Source organism: Tinamus guttatus, unplaced genomic scaffold (genome assembly GCF_059628265.1).
Source record: "Tinamus guttatus ecotype Peru unplaced genomic scaffold, ASM5962826v1 Tinamus_guttatus_pri_ptg000566l, whole genome shotgun sequence".
Taxonomy (NCBI): domain Eukaryota; kingdom Metazoa; phylum Chordata; class Aves; order Tinamiformes; family Tinamidae; genus Tinamus; species Tinamus guttatus.
The window spans coordinates 637,040-653,459 of record NW_028289100.1 but is presented as its reverse complement, the minus strand read 5'-3'; the positions used below and the strand labels follow the sequence as shown (position 1 = coordinate 653,459).

The 16,420-nt window shown below is 48.9% G+C and overlaps 2 protein-coding genes and 3 non-coding genes across 5 annotated transcripts in view; all 5 read right to left on the bottom strand.

Moving 5' to 3' along the window:
• Nucleotides 1-1,815: 1,815 nt before the first annotated feature.
• On the bottom strand, nt 1,816-7,111 carry HSPA8 (heat shock protein family A (Hsp70) member 8). The gene is made up of 9 exons (XM_088534552.1): nt 6,981-7,111; nt 5,896-6,105; nt 5,208-5,413; nt 4,962-5,114; nt 4,312-4,867; nt 3,777-3,979; nt 3,256-3,454; nt 2,702-2,934; nt 1,816-2,268 (listed from the first exon to the last, which is right to left on the bottom strand). Exons 2-9 carry the CDS (start codon nt 6,098-6,100, stop codon nt 2,083-2,085), a joined length of 1,941 nt encoding a protein of 646 aa, XP_088390678.1. The 5' UTR covers nt 6,101-6,105; nt 6,981-7,111; the 3' UTR covers nt 1,816-2,082.
• Nucleotides 2,527-2,623, bottom strand: LOC148592533 (small nucleolar RNA SNORD14). The gene has a single exon (XR_015913921.1). It is a non-coding gene; the product is annotated as a small nucleolar RNA SNORD14 (small nucleolar RNA).
• Nucleotides 3,543-3,639, bottom strand: LOC148592532 (small nucleolar RNA SNORD14). Its single transcript, XR_015913920.1, has one exon. It is a non-coding gene; the product is annotated as a small nucleolar RNA SNORD14 (small nucleolar RNA).
• Nucleotides 4,054-4,144, bottom strand: LOC148592531 (small nucleolar RNA SNORD14). The gene has a single exon (XR_015913922.1). It is a non-coding gene; the product is annotated as a small nucleolar RNA SNORD14 (small nucleolar RNA).
• Nucleotides 7,112-13,575: 6,464 nt separating the features above from the next.
• CLMP (CXADR like cell adhesion molecule) overlaps nt 13,576-16,420 on the bottom strand; it is a 34,419-nt gene continuing 31,574 nt past the window's right edge. The window contains exons 6-7 of the mRNA XM_088534543.1: nt 15,230-15,371; nt 13,576-13,873 (exon numbers count right to left, since the gene is read on the bottom strand). Of these exons, the coding sequence (XP_088390669.1) occupies nt 13,579-13,873; nt 15,230-15,371 (437 nt within the window). The 3' untranslated portion in view covers nt 13,576-13,578. The remainder of the gene's footprint in view (nt 13,874-15,229; nt 15,372-16,420) is intronic.

The following is a 16,420-nucleotide window of genomic DNA, read 5'->3' as shown; positions in this document are numbered from 1 at the left end:
GTTTCCTACTACACTTACTTTCTCCATCTTCAAACCAGACATTTGCAGGCCTCGGCTTAGCTGAGGTTTGCTCTGCTGCCAATTCTCAAACATCTGAGACAGCTTCACCCTTGCAGCCAGACATCGGCATTTCAAACCATCCTGCGTATCAGCACGAAGCCCTAGGGGAGATCCCTTTCCTCAGCATTTAAATCCCAAGCAAATGCACATAAAAAGGATTCTGCTCAAACCTGCTGCAGGAAGTTGTTACACCAAAATCAAAGTTAAAACCCAGCTTACAAAGGCAGCCTGACACAACTCGTACGTGCCATCCTCATAAAAAGTGCAAGTTTCACCTGCCATTCCTAAAAGGCCCTAAAATACCCCTTCCTCCCAAACACTGCTGCAATGACACTGTTGCACACTCTTAATGTCATGCAAAGAGCAAAGTCGGATGTACTACCTGCTGAGGCCACTTGAGTGAGAGCATTTTGTGGGGCTTAATGACCCCCTCAGAAAAGGAAAGCAGCTTTGAGGTCTGGCAACAACTACTGACATCTTGTGGGCAAAATACATCAGCGTACCCAGGCAGGAGCAAGAGCCTGTTCCGAACACAAACCTAATCCCACTTTAGACCACACTTTAAAATGCTAAAGCGAAACCGAAATGTGTGCTTTTTTCCTTATTGCATGAACAAATTTAACTTGTATCTCCATTAATTTCCAACTATTACTAGGAAATAATGCCTTTGATGTCAGTATTGACACAAATAAAAACTGCTGCTCTCCTGCAGAAAACTCCCTCCACCGTAGCAGCCTGTTACTAGACAAGACAAAAAATATTAGGGCTGAAAGTGTAAAACAGGATCTAAGTATTTTTTAATCAAAAGTTGCAGTAAGGAAGGAAACAAAGCTTGGATCTTGCAGGTCTAGGTCACTACCTCCAAGTCCATGGCTTGTACCTCCAGGCTTTTTGCTTCAACATCCTGCAGCACAAAGGTAATTATATTCTTTTTAACAGTGGTATCCTGTTTGCAACCCCACTAATCAAAGGAGGAATCCAAAATAGTTGCACAGTCTTGCTATGGTGCTGTGCAAACTTGTCCACCTTTTATATGAACATCCCCTCAGCTCCTGGCTTTTCTTTCTGAATCCTTGGTCTAGGTAGCACATTTCTTAATTAAAGTTACACCCCCAAGACTCGGAAGCAAAAGACACTTGAGAAAAATTGAAACTTATTTGGCTTAAACAGTAACCAAAACTGTATCAGAAAGACCCAGGCTTCACCTCTCCATTTTTATGAAGTGTAGTAGGTTGTGGACTTACCCATTTGCACCTCAAGTGTGTGTAAGGCTACTTGACCAGCCCAGAAATGAGAATAATCGCCAGCTTTATTTAAATTCAAGCTGTCCAGAAGGTAAAGAACACAAACAAACCCCACCTTATGACAGAGAACCTTAAGCTCTGAAGAACCCTTTTTAAAAACATGCTTTTAAAGAAACTCCTCATTGCTGGAGGTTACACATAAGCAGCTGTGTTCATTTTATTGCTTTCAACAAGATACAATGCTTAGCATATGCCACCACCAGGCTGGTTTGGACACGCAACTGCAGCAGCCTAAACCAACTTCCCAGTTGAAGAGATGCCAGCCAAGACAAGCCAAACTTGCAGAGCTTTTTTCCCTTAAGTCAGGCTGCTAAGGTTGGAGTCTCCATGAACTCTTACACCTAATTTCTCAGCTATTGCTGTAAATAATTATTTTTATTTATTCTCCCCTGCCCCTGTCTCAAAGTCACTCCCATCCACACCCCAAAAAAGGAACCAAGATGCATTGTGATGCCCATTAAATAGTTTTTATTCCTTAGGACATGAATTGCATTTCCACTTGTTTACAGTACTGTAAAGTGCAATGGTATTCATCTCCCCTCCTGTGCACATGGTTCAAGTATTTAAAATGCCCAGAATTTTTTTTTACAGCAGCTCAGTTATGGAGTTTTAATCTGGCAATACACCCAGATGTGCCTACAGGTTTGCGTCCTTCAATCTAAGCCCCAGGCGGGGTCCTCCAACACTAACTGCTAGTGGAATGCATTTCCCAGCACCTCTAGTCCACCTCCTCGATGGTTGGTCCGGAAGAAGCTCCCCCAGACGGAGGTGCTCCACCACCAGGGAATCCGCCGGGCATCCCTCCGGGCATCCCTCCCGCACTCTGGTACAGCTTCGTGATGATGGGATTGCACACTTTCTCCAGCTCCTTCTGCTGGTGCTCGAACTCTTCCTTCTCGGCCGTCTGCAAAAGGATGAAGAGCTCAGCACGGGCTATGCTGACACACACATTGCCAAGGCGTTAACTGCTGCTGCACACTTCCCCAGGAAAGCGGAGGGTGGGGTTTCAGGCAGGACAGTTAGTTAAGAAGACTTTAAATTGAGTTTAACTAATTGACTTTAAGTTGCTCCTGAAGCAACAGGATCATGGAAGGGCAGACTTGCAAGCGAGCCAGCCTCAGCTGGGAAGCTGGAGAGCGCTGTGCGCTTGCACAGTCTGTGGTCGCTCAGACATCCAAGGAAGGTACTTGCGCCAACACAAGTCTTTCGACTTCTGGTGGAAACTACGAATGGCTTTGGAATCACTTTCATCACTGCAACCAGTTCTCCACACATTGACTTTTACTTGAAACATAGACATGTTACAGCTAAACGCTACCCAAAGAACACAAACGTACCTGGTTCTTGTCCAGCCAGTTGATGATTTCATTGCATTTGTCCAGAATTTTCTGTTTGTCCTCATCAGAGATCTTGCCCTGAAGCTTCTCATCTTCAACAGTAGCTTTCATGTTGAAAGCGTAAGACTCCAGGGAGTTCTTAGAGGACACCTTGTCACGCTGCTTCTCATCCTCTGCTTTGTATTTCTCTGCTTCCTGAACCATGCGCTCTATGTCTTCCTTGCTCAAACGACCTGTAGAGAACAATCACATTTTAGCTGCTTTTCAAGACAGACCTTTTTAGCACAGGACTCCTGTGCATGTTACCCAGTAAGTCCTACACTTAACTTGGTCCTATCAGCAGCATTAGCCATGCACACAGGCAAGCTTCCAGATGCTTGAATTGCTAATGACCTCCTGGGCCTCCCCAAAACTCGATCCCAACTGCACTAACAAAGTTCACAGCCCTAACTGTAAAGCTTCATATTGCATCTCATTTTGATAAGCTAGGCAAGGGCTTTACAGAGTGGAAGCCGCTGGGCAGCCTCCCGCCCTCAGACACGGGCTGCACCTACCTTTGTCATTCGTGATTGTGATCTTGTTCTCCTTGCCAGTGCTCTTATCCACGGCAGACACGTTCAAGATGCCATTGGCATCAATATCAAAGGTTACTTCAATCTGAGGTACACCTCTGGGAGCGGGGGGAATACCAGTGAGTTCGAACTTGCCCAGCAAGTTGTTGTCCTTGGTCATAGCTCGTTCCCCTTCATATACCTAGATGGAAACAGAAAGCAAAAATGTATATTCAGGTTTGACCACTGGAAAATTAAGATGTAATAGCACCTGCTCTGAAAGGACATGGTCGCTCAGACATCCAAGGAAGGTACTTGAACCAACACAAGTCTTTCGACTTCTGGTGGAAACTACGAATGGCTTTGGAATCACTTTCATCACTGCAACCAGGTGCTGATGTGCCAACACAGAGCAACTGCAACATGGTTGCGTGCCCAATGCCTACTTAACAAGCAGCAAGTGTCCAGTTTCTCAAGATCACTGGGGGAAGCCCATCATCACATCACTTGTGTTGCTTGCCTACCTGGATGAGCACACCGGGCTGGTTGTCAGAGTAGGTGGTGAACGTCTGGGTCTGCTTGGTGGGGATGGTGGTGTTTCGTTTGATCAGGACCGTCATGACACCACCGGCAGTCTCAATACCAAGAGACAGAGGCGTCACATCCAGCAACAACAGATCCTGTACGTTCTCAGACTTGTCACCGGACAGAATAGCAGCCTGAACAGCTAGGGAAAAAAAACAACACAAGGATAAGAACCTTGCAACAGATCATCCCTCACAATGAAGCTACCCCAAACGCTCGCTCAGACATCCAAGGAAGATTTTGGCCATCATTAGTAGACTTCTGGTGGAAACTACGAATGGTTTTGGAATCTGATTCATCATTGCAAGTGAAAACAAGATTACTACCCGATTCTGGTGCAAACCTAGGGCCTGCACTAATGCTGCTGAGATGTATCTCAGCTGACAGCTTGCCAACAATCCCCACCATCCAACAACTTTAGGAACTTACTTGCACCAAGTGCAAGAGAGGCTCATCTCTGACAGTTATTATTACCTGCACCGTAAGCCACTGCTTCATCAGGATTGATGCTCTTATTCAACTCTTTGCCATTGAAGAAATCCTGCAGCAGTTTCTGAATCTTTGGGATACGAGTAGAGCCACCAACCAACACGATGTCATGGATCTGTGATTTGTCTAACTTGGCATCCCGCAGGGCCTTTTCCACGGGATCCAGGGTGCCACGGAACAGGTCAGCATTCAGCTCTTCAAAGCGAGCTCTGGTAATGGACGTGTAGAAGTCAATACCCTCATAGAGAGAATCGATTTCAATACTGGCCTGCGTGCTGGAGGAGAGGGTACGCTTTGCACGCTCGCACGCCGTGCGGAGGCGACGAACTGCTCTCTTGTTCTCGCTGATATCTTTCTTGTGCTTGCGCTTGAACTCAGCGATGAAGTGGTTGACCATGCGGTTATCGAAGTCTTCTCCACCCAGGTGAGTATCACCTGCAGTGGATTTCACCTCAAAGATGCCATCTTCAATAGTCAAAATGGACACATCGAAGGTGCCACCTCCAAGGTCAAAGATAAGGACGTTTCTCTCAGCACCAACCTGCAAGAGAGATTTCACATACACAATACAACTGTGTCTTTTCCATTACTAGTTTTGAAGCTTATTTATCAGAGACAGGGACCACAGAGCTTACCTTCTTGTCCAGACCATATGCAATAGCAGCAGCAGTTGGCTCATTGATGATTCGGAGCACGTTGAGCCCTGCAATGGTTCCAGCATCCTTTGTAGCCTGGCGCTGAGAGTCGTTGAAATAGGCCGGTACAGTGACCACCGCATTTGTAACAGTCTAGAAGAGAGCAAGTAGAACAGTGAGCTATATGTGTTCATCATTATGCTCGTCACGTTTGGCTACATCTCCCCGAGGAGTCCTGCACCTCACCTTCCCAAGATATGCTTCTGCAATTTCCTTCATCTTGGTTAAAACCATTGAAGAAATTTCTTCTGGGTAGAAACTCTTGGTCTCTCCTTTGTACTCGACCTGGACTTTTGGTCTACCAGCATCGTTCACCACGGTGAAAGGCCAGTGCTTCATATCAGACTGAACAACAGAATCATCGAATCTACGCCCAATCAACCGTTTAGCATCTGAAAAAATAATTGAAAACAATAAGCATTTTCCATCACAGCACAAAGGCATCAGAGTTCCCTCTAAAACACAACACAGAAGTAGCTTAACACTGCCATTAACCCCAAATTACTAATGCCTTACCAAACCTTTAATTCGGGTACTACTAAAACAGCAGCAACTTTGAAATATACAAATGCATGTTACTATAAACTCACAGGCCTAACTGCAGCAAACACCTAACTGCTATAGCTGTAGCAATGAAGCACCTTAAAATGAAGTAGCCTTCGCTGAACACATGACTCATAACACCAGGACCGCCACAAACAAGCTAATGCAGTCTGGCTCTAAGGCATGCGTTTTCCTAATGCGTATTGTAAACAAAAGTTGACTGCTTAGTTGTCGTGCAACAAGTTAATTAGCTACCTAAGTTCCCTGTAGGAAATTTGACCCTGTCACCAGCTACCCATTCCTACAGCCTAGTTAAACCAAGTTCTCTTACCAAAGACTGTGTTGGTTGGATTCATTGCAACTTGGTTCTTTGCAGCGTCTCCAATCAACCTCTCTGTGTCTGTGAAGGCAACGTAGCTTGGGGTGGTCCGATTACCCTGGTCATTGGCAATGATTTCCACCTTCCCATGCTGGAACACACCAACACAGGAATAGGTGGTGCCAAGATCAATTCCGACTGCTGGTCCCTTCGACATTTTGTCTGTAAAAAGATAAACGAAGAGTAAGCTGACTTATTACAAGCGACCTACTACATGTGAGTAGCTTTCCATGTGGTAAGTCCACCGTAAACTGTAAAATGAAGACTAGCAGAGTATTTAATCAGCAAGGCTCTTTCGATGACACGGACGATAGATCTAAGAGCCAGGCACACGTGGTTCTGGAGATGGACTCCAAAGGCCCCGGCCCGTGCTGGAGCACGTGGCCCCGGACTCCAAGTCCCATCATGCAGCGCCCCGCCGGTCACGTGGCGCGAGGCAGCCATCTTGCACGGCGGGAAGCGCAGTCCCCCCCTCGCGTGGGCCGAGCCTCCCGGGCCATGTGGCCTGGCACGGCACCAGAGCGGCTGCGGCATCAGCCCACGCGGGCCCGAACGGGGACACGCCAGCCCGCCCCTCTCCCCGAGCCGTGGGCCTTCCCCCGCCACGTGGTGCCTCTGCAAAATCTCCCTCCGCTCCATAAAGGACTACATTTCCTACCATGCCTCGGGCGCCCCAACGGCCATCCTCCCCCCGCCTTCCCCAAAGGGAAGCGAAACGGGCGCCATGCAACACCCCGATTACGTATCCTTTCTCTGGATTGTGCAAGAGCGCCCGGGGCATGAAAGAAAACGTGCCGAGACAAAATTACAGGTGCTGCATGGCTCGCGAAATAGACACAAAGCTCTCAAAGGGCCGCGCACCCAGGCGAGAAAAGCAACCAGCGCTCTGACAAAATGGCGCCCCCACCCCCAGTCTCGTCCCCCCCGCAGTCCCTCCCGCGGGCAAGGGACCTCCAGGCCCCCTACGGAGGAACCCCCAGACTCATCCCCTCCTCCTCCACCCCCGGGACAACCCGCTGCAGGCCGGGCCCCGTTACCTGAGCGGCGCGGACAGGCCCAAGCGCGCACGGCAGAGGACGCTCCGCGGAGGTCGCTGCTGAATGAGAACGGTCGTCTCCCGCCCCGCCGCCTTTATATATCCCCGCAGAACCTTCCAGAATCGCCCGCCCCTGCCCGCCGCTCCAGCCAATCGCCGCGCGCCTTCTCGCCCCTGCCCGCCAATGGCGGCGCGCCGGAACCCGCGCCCCGCGTGACGCACACAGGAAGGGGGCCGGCGTGCCCGCCGGCCGGCATTCTCGAACCTTCATGCGCTTTCCTGCGCTCGCCCCCGCCCGTCGGCCCCAGGGGCGGAGCTTGGGCCGCGCGGGAGCCAATCAGCAGCCTCCCACGGTCTCTCTATTTGCATGAAGGTGACGTAAGCCCTTCCCGAACGCAGAAGAAGTAGGCGGAGGGAGGGAAAAAAAGCGCGCGAGCGCGAGGGCCGTGGCCAATCGCGTCGCGGCGCTCCCAGGTTGTTTTGCATATCGGCAGCGCGCTGGGGCGGCGCTGGCCAATCCGAGGGCGCGGCCGCCGGTGTCGTTTGCATAGAGGGTGGTGGGCGGGAGGAAGGGGGGCGCGGGAGGAAGACAAAATGGAGGCCGGCGCGCGGGTAGGGCGGGCAGGGGGCGCGCGCTGCCTTGACCCGGCCTCTCAGGACAGTTAATGGCCGCAAATCCCGGTCGCGTGTGCCGCGCTACAGCTCCGCAGAGAGCACAACCCCGTCCCAAAGTAAAGCGCTAGGTTTTCTGCGAGGAAAGGCCCCTGCCAAGCTGGCAGGGCTCACTGCCCTCCCTCAGGAAATGGCGGCACATGCGAGTTTGGCCTTACCACGTTGTGAACGCATGGGCTGTTGTTACTCACAGCCCCTTGCCTAATGTTTTTAGGTATGTTCTACAGCCCTGGCCTCACAAAATACAGCTCCATGTGCTAATGCTGCCCAGCAGGGCATTGCAAGGCACTTCCATTTTGCAAGATGCAAATAATACCTCCCCCAACTCCAATTCTGCCATCAAAAAGCCACCTTGTCCAAGTTGTTTTAGGCAGACATGGAGTTCTCAGAGCAGAATCCAGCCTCTCTAGAGTCCAGCTGTGCAATCCCTCATAAATCCTTTATGAATTTCCCTCGCCATAAGTGCTGCTATTCATGCACGCTTGTGGTAATGCCCCGGGCCGAGCGCCAACACGGTACCTCATCCCCTGTGAGTGCTACTCGCTGCTCCAGGTGCACACACATACCACTTACTGCAGTGGGAAGGAAGGACAGGCCTAGAGCATAACAGCAGGAAACAGCCACCACTCCGCTGGGATCCTTCAGCATCCACTGGGATCATGCAGGCAGATGAATGGCAACCAACATACAAGATGCTCTCAGAAGAGTCTTAGGCTGAAAACCAATCAGAAGTCATAAACCACCTCAGGGCAGGCCCCACCAGCAGTGCCCTGAGTTGCACTGGATGTTTACGGGGCATAAAACACCCCATGGAAACGTCAGAGGGAGTTCAGGAAGAGAAGGGTTAGAACTAAGTTATACATCTTTGCAGACTGCAATATGATGCAGCGAGGAATGAGTACAAAGGGGCTTCTGCAATGTAAAAGCAGAACAGCCCGGAAAAGCATTTTGGTGCTCTCCGTTAACACTGTGTACCAACTTGACCCCAGAAAAAAAGCACTTCTGCTGATAGCTCAAAGCCCATTGCTTGTAGAGAGCACCCAGATCTTTCAACCTTGTCCCAGTCAAACGTCCCTTCATGATGTGCCTGCATCCTGAAACACACACGTTAACGTGTCTTTGCACAGCAACTTTGAGGTACCCTACAGGGAATCCAGTGCTCCTCCCTTGGATCCACTGACAGCCGGTAACTGCTGCTCTCAGAGCCCTGATATCAGATTGTCCTTGCCACATCCCAGCAGACAGGACCTGCTCGTGGCCGCTGCTATGGGCACCATGACCTGCAGCACGTCAAACTCGGGTCACGCAGCAGTTTGTGGTTGTGCATTTCCTCTGCTCTGCCACCCACGGTGCCCCGGCCTGAACTGGAGCCTCTGGGTGACCACATGAGGCACCGTTTGGGGCCGAAACTTTGGGACGCAAAAATCAGAGAGACAGGAGGTGCAGCAGGACAAGTTAAGGGCTGCCACCCTCCTTTGCTGTGGAAGATAGGAGTGTGGGGGGCAATATTTAAGCACAGGCCAAGCCAATGAAACGTGGCATGCAAAGCACTCCACCCTGCCCAGAGTACAGCTCATGGAGCTCCCAATTCCTCTGGGCGCTGAATTCCTCAGCCGTACAGCACCGACTCCTGCACTGAATCCATCAGGCATGGATTCAGCTGGCTGCTGGCAGGGGAAGGCAACCTGGCAAAAGATGGTACAGGGAGGAGGGCAGGCAAGCAACAACTCATTGCAATAGTAATTACAGGCTGTTTATCTGCTTGACAAAGGTCACCCACTGACTGCAAGTCAGACAAATTAAGGCTCAGTAGGGCTGGGCTGGGCAATGACAGCCCTCCCCACCTCTTTTGTTTTAATGATTTCCAGCATTATTTCTTGAAACCCATTTGGCACCTTAGATCACAGATTGCTTCTCCTTTTAACTCTTACAACAGAGCTGGGAGACAGCACAGAGCATTAAAGGCATGCTTCCTTTTCATGATAACATCTTTTCTTTTAATTTATACCACAGCAGTGTCTGCACACCCCAGCTTAAGCCTGAAAACCATGCATTTCTAAGGCAGTGCTCCCCTTGGCAAAATTATCATCTTTCCCATCACGTTACCCCCTTCAGTGTGTCAGTATGAGCTGATCCAGGTTAAAAATAACCCCAGATTCCTCATACTGTACACAAGGCTGCAGTTGCACAACCCCCTTGCAACGCTTATCACCTCATCAGCAGTCTGGGTGCCATGGCCGGGCGGGAGGCGGCAGGAACCCTTCCTGGTGAGTCAGGGAGATGGCAGGAGGACACACCTAGCACACAAGGGTGCTGGCACTGCCTGCAAGGAGAGCGTTGCAAGATCTGCTCACAGCTTGCTGCACATTGCTGGTGCCAGGAGACCTCTGCGTGAAGCACCCTGGGGAAAGAAGGCTGAGCAGCCATCGCGGTAGGTATCAACCACAGTCATATTGACTTGGCCTAAATTCCACCTACATCTCTGCAACAAGATACCCCTGTTAGCTGCTTCAAAATATTCATCTGTAGGCAAAATCTAAGCCACATCATGTTTCATGCTGTCACGTAACTCAGACTAAAACAAAACAGGATTAAGCATGACTTGCTTGTCATTTCTAGACATTGCAAATAAACATACAATACTTATTAGCTTAAGAAAAAAAAAATCCCACTTTTGCCCTCATACCTTGTGCCTCAAATTCAGCTCGAGAGCACGGAGCGTACCATAGCACAAAAGATACTGCATTAGTACCAGTTTAGTTGAGCTGTAGCTCTTCCGCTGCAGCACATTTATTTATAAAACAACCAAACAAAAAATATGAAATCATCGATTCAAAGGAATCTGTAATAAATATTTGCTTTCCTCCGAGGTGTTCAGACACAGTACAATACACCAATTAGAGCAGGTAAGAGATGTAAGCTTAGTTTAGCTGCTGCGAAACCAAAGAAAGCTACATAAGATCATATGCGTGTAATCACACTCTAGTAATAATTGGTATATGACAGTAAATGCTTTAAATACACTATTTTACAAAATAGTTTGGCTTATGGTTCATTTGTTTCCCTTTAAGACTCCTGATGCTCTCATCCAGGACTCAGAAAACGTCCCCTTGGAAATAAAACATGCCTTGGGAACACTGTCTTTCTGGTATTTCCTCGGAGCAGGGAGCTTGTCCCCTCTCGGGTTCCTCTTGGCAAATGCAGTGCAGAAGGACGTGTGTGTCCGCGAGATGACCCGTGCGGGCCCTGCAGAGCGCCCCAGCGTCCCGGACTCCCCAGGTTTAGGCCAGGGCAGTGCCCACGCTCGGTGTCCCCATCGGGAGCGGCGCCCGGTGGCCCCGCTGCTGGCTCCTGACTCACCGCTTGGCCCCAGGATCCCCAGCCTTTCCTCCCACGCGTCCGCAGGTGCCCCGAAGCACCGGGAGCAGCTCCGGGGAGCCGGCAGTGAGCAGAGGGCTGCCACGGCTCACCTGCCCTGCGGCCTGTCCCCAAGGCCACCAGCAAAGAGCCTGCCCAGAGTGTCGCAGCCAGCAGCCTCCAGGCTGTAGCCAGAGGATCCTTCATCCAACGAGTGACAAGTCTGCTCCATGACTCAGGTGCAAGCCAAGTATTTCATACCTAGGACCTTTGCCAGCACAACCACTTGAATCGTTACCTTTATTATGGTGTAATGAGCTGCTGGTTGCTGCAGCACAGGTACTTCACTGAGAAACTGGCTCCAGTCTGTATATGCACAGAACACACATCCTCAGATAATCCATTGGGGAACACGGGGAGCATGCACTCCTGAACACCGAGCTACCGTAAAAGCCACAAACTGCTCGAAGTCCTGCTCGTGCTCCTGTTGAGGACTTGGCCAGCTCTGGAGTGTCCTGCAAGTCACTTCAAGGCCCAGCAAAAGAGCAAACTGCAGCGGAACCCCCAACACTCACAGCTGCTTCTTCCATATGGCAACAGGTACAACCATCCACCAAGACAGGGCCGAGTCTGGGACACACTTTTGGATTATCCTTAGGCAAAAGGAACAACATTCAATACCAGAAGCTGTCACAAAACATAAGCTTATCAAACGTCTCATACCAGAGGGGTCCTTGGTTTCAATCAGTGATCTGCTTCCCTTACACAACCAGTTGGTCCTCTATCCTCCTAAAGGTGGTTAGGTTGGCTCATGGATACAGCCACCAAGTTGCACCTTAATGCATGTGAGAAGTGAGTCCCTCAGATAATACAGGGCAAGTAGCTTTAGACTATTTCCCATACAGAAGTAACAGTCCGAGGCTCAGTTTTGATCAGATGTTGGTACTCCTGTAGAAGTTAGAGCAAGTGTTAAGAGCTCAAGCAAAGAAGCCAGAATGCTGGGTCTTAGTCAGAGAAGCATATTAATCATTGCTGGAATGACAGAAATACAGATTCATGGTTCTTCTGTGCTGATCCATGCCCTATAGAGTCCTTCTGCAAATGAAGAAAACATTGCCTCCCTCAAACCAAAGATCAGGCCATACAGAAAGCTGTTGATGTAAGATCACAAGAATTTGACCTATAAGCTGAGTGTCTTGTGTGTAGCAGTGGCCAGAGGCAAGTCCTCCAGAGGAAAGTGTAAACGAGAGCAAGTTACAGGAGCATCTGCCTGCAGAAGCCTGTCCCTATCTCGCACCATTTCTTGTTTGGCTTGCAACTTGAAGCATAAGGCTTTATATCCCTTATAAACACTTGTTCTGGCTAATTTAATCACGTAAAATATTTATATGATTCTCTTATTTGAGTACTGCTAAAGTTTAAGCCTCAAAAACAGAGCAAGGCCCAATGCTGGAAGTAAAATGGGACAAAGCACACATTTTCTTCTATTAGTTTTGTATGTGTTTTCCTGACCTTGCAGTATTTTCCTCACACTATGCTGTCAGTCCACTCTTACCTGGATGCCTGATGGTCAGATTAAGGATGCTGTTGATTCAGCCTTGGGAAGAGCTCTCCTTTAGGCTTCTGCAACATGACTCATCCCAAAAGGGGTGAATTCACAGCATTGCAATGGGAAGAAAATATTTTCTAAATGTTTCTTCAGGGGCTATTTGGCAGACTGGTTGCCTTTTCTTTTTGAGATGCTACCTTAAGTTGGGATTCAGCATCTGATTCTCATCTCACTACAGCTCATTTGATAGACAACTCCAGTGGAGTTACTGCTGATTTACAGTGCTGACCATAACAGCAGAATCAGGCTCCTGCCCACATCTTTTGCTGTATTCCTTACTTTAACAAATAAGCACCTGTTTCCTTGACAAAAAAGATCCTTTTAGAACAGAGGTTACTTCAGATGCATGTCCTGGTGCTGCATCTCTGACCCTTGAATTACATTTCCATTCTGGTTCAGTTAACAGCCGTCAAAAGTATTTCACTAGGAGACCAAATGCAGAAATCTGAGACAGCTCTAAGTTCCCTTAAGATGGCTCAGCAGACACTCTTCAGCAGAGAAGGTGCCTCAAGAACTTTAGATAATGGTTCTTTTAGAAAGTCCACTAAAACCAGTTAAAAACTTCCCCTCCCCTGTAAACCTCACCAGAACTTTGTATGCTATTTTGCCTCTGTTGATCCCTTTTTTAAAAAGTCCTGAGGTTTGGTTTCATTTCATTTATACAGCGCTTAGATGATTTTTTTAATCTGCAGGTTTATATAATGCTTGCTGGTCCATTTCTTAAAGACTTAATTAAAAAGAAGGCTCCCTTTTCCCTCAAACTTATCTTTGTTTTAAAAAAAGAAAAAAAAATCTGTAAGAAGATCAGTGCAGGAAGGTCTAAGACAGATTTGAGTGGGAGGGCTTCTCGCAGTGTGAATAATCAGCAGTGATTGAAAGGAGGCTGCCTGGGAAGGTAGGGAGCTACTCTGCAGCTACGTGGCTGGCGGTGCGCGAGGTGTTTCGGGAGCGCGGGCCGCGCTCACACCGTCTGGAACGCTCGGCTCTGCGCGGGCACCATGACCAGCGTGGCTCCCATCTTCACCAGGTTGCCGTAGTCAACTTTCTTGGGCTCAGCTTCCCTTCCCTCCGGCTCCTTCTGGCTGTACTGCGGGGGAGTGAGATGCGGAGTAGCTTCCGTTGACAAAGTCCGTTGGCTGCGAGAGGCACTGTTGGCTGTCGACCTGGTTGAGGAGGAACCCGAACGCGAGCTCCTGGAACCGGAGGAAGAGGAGCTGGGCTTGACGAGATGAGCTTTGGGCGCCTCTGCATCTTCTCTGCAACCAGAGAGAAAACAGGGTTCATTCAGACACCGTGACAAGAGAAACATTCATATATTGTATGAGGCTAAATAGCAGGTGCAATGAACAGTTGTTCGTTCACATGGGCACATTTGCCCAGCAGGTTGAGCAATGCACCAGGTTGCACAAATTCTGTTCTCCATAACTTCTGCGAGTTGAAATCCCTCTGGTTCTGCAGAGGGTTTGATCAAATGGCTTTATAAAAACCAGCTGCGTGTGCCTGCTCTTGCGTGGGGCTACGAGGTCTGGGGAGTGAGTGCAAAGAGCTCAGATACAACCGTGAGTGCTGTAATCCTTTCCCATAATGACACAGCACTTGCCCAGGACTAGTAGAGACCAGTTCTACTAGTAGAAATGGGAGGAGGAAGAGAAATGCAAGAACTGGGCCCAGAGAAAAGGCAGGGGGAACAACTGATGCAAGAATAGGCTGAAGCTATGACTGCAAATAAAATAAGGAAGGAAACCTGGCTGGTTAGAAAAGCTCCCCCCACTTCAAAAGAGTTATGCTGGTTACATATGCAACCAGAGCAGTCAGCTGCTGAATGGATTACAGAGATTCTTGCTCAGCGGTACATGGGTGTCATGCGAGGACAAGCAGTCCTTCACAAATAGAAACGAGGATGCAACAGCGCAGCAGGGTCCTTCAGGGTCAGGAGCCTCTAGCCTCTTTCCTCATTCTTGGAAACATAGTTTTCTTTCGAGCGCTTTCCTTCCTGGGAAGTTTAGGCTCCGCTGGCTGGAGAGCAGCCTCGGCAGCAGAGCGCGCGTGGGCATTCCCGCGTGGGGCAAGGCCTCCGCGCTGCGCAGCCCCAGGGGATTTGCAGCCCCAGCTAAATCCAGAAGTGCAGTTGTTCGGAAGACTCAAGAAAGACCGAGAACCTGCCCGCCTCGCCGTTCCAGACATCGGACTATAGAAAACAGCCATCTTGGAGAAAAAACATGGACAAATGCCTTAAGTTCAGTACTGCAAAGGGCTAAGAAAATGCGTAACAATGATTAAAACTGCAAGCAGAAAAAGAAAAATGTTTTCAATTGCATTTAACATGTGGGTTTTTTTTTGGCGGGGGGAGGGGGGGGGTTAATGCTATTCTTGCCCTGGAAAGTGCCATTTCATCTATTTTTGTCTACAGAAAAGTAATTCTTCCAGTCAAGATATTGATCAGCAACAGTTCAGGGCGACTTTGCAAGTTTTTTAGAACAACCTCCGCAGACACTTGTGCCTGGGTTACTTAAACCCGTAGTGAAGGAGTGTGTTACTTAGTATCATGCCGAGTCTATGTGAAAGTAAGAGAAGGGAAGGTGGGAGGTGGTGGATGCAATAAAAAGTGTTACCTGATTTCATTTGGGGCCTCCTCCTCTTCATATCTCTTTTTCTCTTTCCTCCTTATCGTCAGCCTCACCACCAGGAGAAGAAGGCAAAGCCCCACCACCACTCCACAAACTGCTCCAGCAATCATGCCGATATTCTGTGCCTCTGTTGTCCAGAAAACACACACCTATATTAATAGATCAACCCTCAAAATGGGCCATATATTCAGATTAAAGCTCACTCCACAGAATTTCTGCCACTGGGTCTAAACCAAAACAGCATGCCCTCCTGCAGAGGTTGAACTGGTTTATCTTAAGGTATTGCTAAAACGGAGCAGACACCAACACCGAGAAGAATATGTAGCTCTCCAAGGGTGGGATCACAAGTGCTGTGCCTTCTAGCTGTGTGCCAGAAGTTAAATGCCAAGGAGGAACTCTCTCACACAGAGCCACAGAAAGCAGAAGTAACAAGACCAGGCAATCCACATCTGAAGCAAGGCAGCAAGCAGTGTCCTAGAGGCAGAAGTGTCTCTCAAGCATGAATATTTCCCCATGAATATTGTTTTCCCCTCCTCATCCTGAAACTATTACCATCCACTTACAAAATGAATTATTCAACTGGGGAAAAAGTGACTTGAGGGGAGAGAAGAGGAAGAAAGGAAGACCATACTGCATAAGTGCAGGGCATTATTCATCCAAAACAAGGTTTACGAGGCCTAACTTGCTAATTCCTATGAGCCCTCGGTCGCTTCCCTAGAAAACCTTCTTTTGATAAGAAGAAGGCGGTTAAGTTGGATTTGTCTGGAATTTGTTTCCCTAAGACTTGTCCCTGCAGACTACATAGCAATTCTGGGTGAGGTTTAAACCAATTCAGTTCAAGCACCATAAAAGCTGCTCAAAAGCTTTCATTTCAACGCCTGAGGGGAACAGACTTTCCTTGCCACATGATCCTATTGCAGTTATTTCATTCCTGGTTGGGCAGACAAATTCCAAAGTCGGGGAACCTTCACAACAGAGACTGCTCGATTAGCAGCCCTTTATCACAGCAGTTCCATCTCCTGCAACCTGACCCGACAGCTGCACCTAAAGAACAGGCTAAACTGTATTCCTGGTATTTGTCATTAGCACCAGTGCTCAACCCCACCCTTTTCCTTGTACGCATATGCAAACACACTGGCGTGTGGACACATACACCCTCTTGATGCAACTAACCAT

Bases quoted from the DNA above. Each gene is read 5' to 3' on its own strand.
- HSPA8 (XM_088534552.1), bottom strand. From the start codon at position 6,100: ATGTCGAAGGGACCAGCAGTCGGAATTGATCTTGGCACCACCTATTCC. The intron at 3,980-4,311 runs GTAATAATAACT...TTTTTTCCCTAG, and splicing joins AGCAGTGGCTTACGGTGCAG to CTGTTCAGGCTGCTATTCTG. The intron at 3,455-3,776 runs GTAGGCAAGCAA...GTTTCCATCTAG, and splicing joins AGCCCGGTGTGCTCATCCAG to GTATATGAAGGGGAACGAGC.